This window comes from Mandrillus leucophaeus, unplaced genomic scaffold (genome assembly GCF_000951045.1).
Source record: "Mandrillus leucophaeus isolate KB7577 unplaced genomic scaffold, Mleu.le_1.0 Scaffold1065, whole genome shotgun sequence".
NCBI lineage: Eukaryota > Metazoa > Chordata > Mammalia > Primates > Cercopithecidae > Mandrillus > Mandrillus leucophaeus.
This window is the reverse complement of record NW_012098821.1, coordinates 557,804-561,290: the sequence shown is the minus strand read 5'-3', so window position 1 is coordinate 561,290 and position 3,487 is coordinate 557,804. Positions and strand designations below refer to the sequence as shown.

Sequence of the window (3,487 nt, the reverse complement as noted above, 5' to 3'; positions counted from 1 at the left end):
CTTTTTCTTTATTTCATAGACAAACATGCTGAAAGGAAGGAAATGAATACAGGAGATCCATATTGAGTGTCATTTCAGACCTGAGAATAAAGACTTTTCAATGGACTCATCATGCACCTTCCCAATTCTTCTGAAATTGAGATTATCACCTTCTTTCTGATTGGAATGCCAGGGTTGGAGCATGCTCATGTATGGATCTCTGTCCCCATCTGCCTCATGTATTTGGTAGCCATCCTAGGCAATTGCACAATCCTGTTTGTTATCAGGACTGAGCCCTCACTCCATGCACCCATGTACTATTTCCTTTCCATGTTGGCTGTCTCTGACCTGGGCCTGTCCTTCTCCCCCCTACCCACTATGCTAAGGATCTTTGTATTCAATGCCACGGGAATCTCCCCAAATGCTTGCTTTGCTCAAGAATTCTTTATTCATGGATTCACAGATATGGAGTCCTCAGTGCTTCTGGTCATGTCTTTTGACCGCTTTTTGGCCATACGCAACCCTCTGAGGTACAGCTCTATCCTCACCAGTGCCAGAGTTGCCAAAATGGGGCTGGTGTTTCTCATTAAAAGCATGCTCTTAGTACTCCCATTTCCTTTCACTCTTAAAAGGTTGACATACTGTAGGAAAAGCCTACTCTCTCATTCCTATTGTCTCCATCAGGATGTCAGGAAGCTGGCCTGCTCGGACAACACAGTCAACTTCTTCTATGGTTTCTTTCTTGCCCTCTGTATGATGTCAGAAAGTGTGTTGATTGCTGTGTCTTATGTGTTCATCCTGAAGATGGTCATGGGAATTGGATTCCATAGGCAGCAGCTCAAGGTCCTCAACACCTGTGTCTCCCATATCTGTGCTGTGCTTATCTTCTATGTACCCATCATTGCTTTGGCATCCATGCACCGCTTTAGCAAGCACGAATCCCCAGTGGCCATGATCCTCATTGCTGATGCTTTCTTGCTAGTGCCACCTCTTATGAACCCCATTGTATACTGTGTGAAGACACAGCAAATTCGTCAAAAGGTTTTGGAAAAACTGGGTCTACAACAACAGTCTCAGTAAACATGGTACAAGATCAGCCAGGGTCAGGAGAGAAAATACCTTTCTAAGCGAAGTATTATCAATGATTTATCATTATATTTCTTAATTATTCATATACAGATGGCCTTTCTTGCCCATAGGTTTTACATGTGGAGATAAAAAATATTCAGAAAAAAAGTATGATTGATTGCATCTGTGCTGAACATGTAGACAATTTTTTTGTTATTATTCTGTAAACAATACAGTATAACAACTATTTACATAGTAGTTTTGTTGTATTTGGCATTATAAATATTCTAGAGATACTTTAACGTATATGGGAGGATGTGTGTAGGTAAGATGCATATACTACACCATTTTATATGAGACTGAACGTCTTCAGATTTTGGCATCCTTGGGGTCCTGGAACCAATTTCCTATGGATAACAAGGGATGACTATAGTCAGTACAGCATATAACCTCTTTAAGAGCTCTGTGAGTAGGACTGACATGGATGTTGATAAGTATGTATTTGACAGTTTTAGAAAGTTATTGAAATCATGACTCAACACACTGATACAGCATTTTAGTTACACAGTTTATAGGACAAGGATAAGTATATGTGAAAGCAGGGATTGCACTCCCTTGCAGACAAGGAATACCAAGGCACTGAAGAGTAAAGGATATCACCCCAATCCAGTTGCTGGTTTTCTTTCAGGTGACTTTCAGACACATGGTATTTGTTGAGGAGCATTCAGTCAAATTTTGTGTGAATCGTTGATTTCCCATTTAAGTGAAAGAAGTCTATTGTCAGGTATGAGTCGGTTAGCAATCCTCTCCCTTTGTGCCTTCCTTAACAGTGAAATAGGCAGAACCAGTAATTATTTTATCTTATCATTTTCACAGCCTTGAATTACAGCAATAAACTATCTCATAACATTCCTTAACAAAAAACAATTTTTTTCTATATTATGGCAAGATTCCATAAGCCACAGTTAACTAAAAGAAGGATGATTGTGCTCTTGGTAAGAAATAGGAAAAAATATTTTAAAATACAGTGTTTTCATACTGATATTCTTGATCAACTATTCTAAAATATATGTTCTAAAATAATGGTTCTTATGGTTGTTTAGGCATTTGATATTTTAAATTACTATCTAATGTTCCAATTTCACTAAAAGCTTAGAAATAATTTTAAGCTAGCATAAAATAAAAATACAATATTCAATATAGCACAATATGTATGGTTATGGTTTCATATTTTTAAAAAACAATAGCCAACTAAAGATATTTAGATACCTCAAATTATTTTCTGTAAAATTCGTTTCTTGTCTATCTTTTATTTGTGGTTACTTAGTAGTAGACAAAGATATAAAACATAAAATTTAGAATAAGTCAAACCTTAACAATTTTCTGCTATGAATTATTAGAAAACTATTATTAATATATATCACTGTTTTACTACCTAAGTTGAGCCCACAAGTAATTACTATTATTTCTGTTTCAAAGAACTATTTTGAAGAAGGTTCAAGTAGTCTTACATATTTCACATGGCAAAATAATCTTATATATTCTATGTTCCCAGGTGAATTTAGGTGAATCCTTATTGTTTGATAGTTGATCCTGACTAGATTTTCCACAACTTCATGGGGGAAGGGAGTGACAATCTTGCTTATCTCCTCCCAGACTGCATTATTCAAGTCTTTTTCTGTGACTTCAAACATTCTCCATTTATGTCATAATTGTTAGTTGCATGTCTGTTTCTCTTAACTTGTATTTTGTTTCCTCAGAGGAATTGCATTAATCAAATTTATTGGCATGTCTCTAGCACTTGTACAATGTATAAAAAATTGCATCTGACTAGTAGTCTAACACATTTCCCAATGTTTGAAAAACAAACCAAAACAACAACAAAAAGTCTTTAACGACTCAGAATATGTTGATAAATTACAAGCACACCAAACATCTGACATGATAGAAAACCTACTGCCAAAATAAATAGGGAGTAACTATAAATTTCAAGTCAATGAAGCTGTCCTGAAAAACAGTTCATGTTCTGCTCAACCACAAGAAAATAGAAACATATTTTCATGAAATAAACAACAAAGTTTTTAGTTTTTCTCCTAAACTCAGAAATTCAAATCTGTACTTGATGGAAATGACTCAAGTCATAAAATGTCAATAAATATTTCTGGATCAGAAGAGTCAGTAGGCTAAATATTGTCTGTTTCTCTCAATTATCCAGCAGGTTTAATACATTTCTAATTAAGTTTTCAGTAACATTTCTTTTGTAATTAGTAAAATAATTCTAAAAACAGAGATGTAAGAGTAAACTGAAGAACATACAGTAAAAATAAGTACATTACAAACTTTAATAAAGCTTAATATAATAGTGAGATTTATTAAACAGCTGTAAAATTGTGCAGTTTACTCAACAAATCAATGAAAACAAAAAAATAGAATAATCACA

General features: G+C 34.8%; 3 protein-coding genes across 3 annotated transcripts in view; 2 read left to right on the top strand and 1 right to left on the bottom strand.

The window, feature by feature from the left end:
* The window catches only part of LOC105543142 (olfactory receptor 51A7-like), a 691-nt gene extending 625 nt beyond the window's left edge, over positions 1-66 (top strand). Inside the window, exon 2 of the mRNA XM_011984929.1 lies at positions 20-66. Coding sequence (XP_011840319.1) covers positions 20-66 — 47 coding nt within the window. The remainder of the gene's footprint in view (positions 1-19) is intronic.
* Positions 1-3,487, bottom strand: part of MMP26 (matrix metallopeptidase 26) — a 323,658-nt gene that overhangs the window by 145,026 nt on the left and 175,145 nt on the right. The gene's annotated exons all lie outside the window — the stretch shown is intronic.
* Positions 112-1,059, top strand: LOC105543137 (olfactory receptor 51A7-like). The gene has a single exon (XM_011984918.1). The coding sequence runs from the start codon at positions 112-114 to the stop codon at positions 1,057-1,059; it is 948 nt and encodes a 315-aa protein (XP_011840308.1).

Bases quoted from the DNA above. Each gene is read 5' to 3' on its own strand.
- LOC105543137 (XM_011984918.1), top strand. From the start codon at position 112: ATGCACCTTCCCAATTCTTCTGAAATTGAGATTATCACCTTCTTTCTG.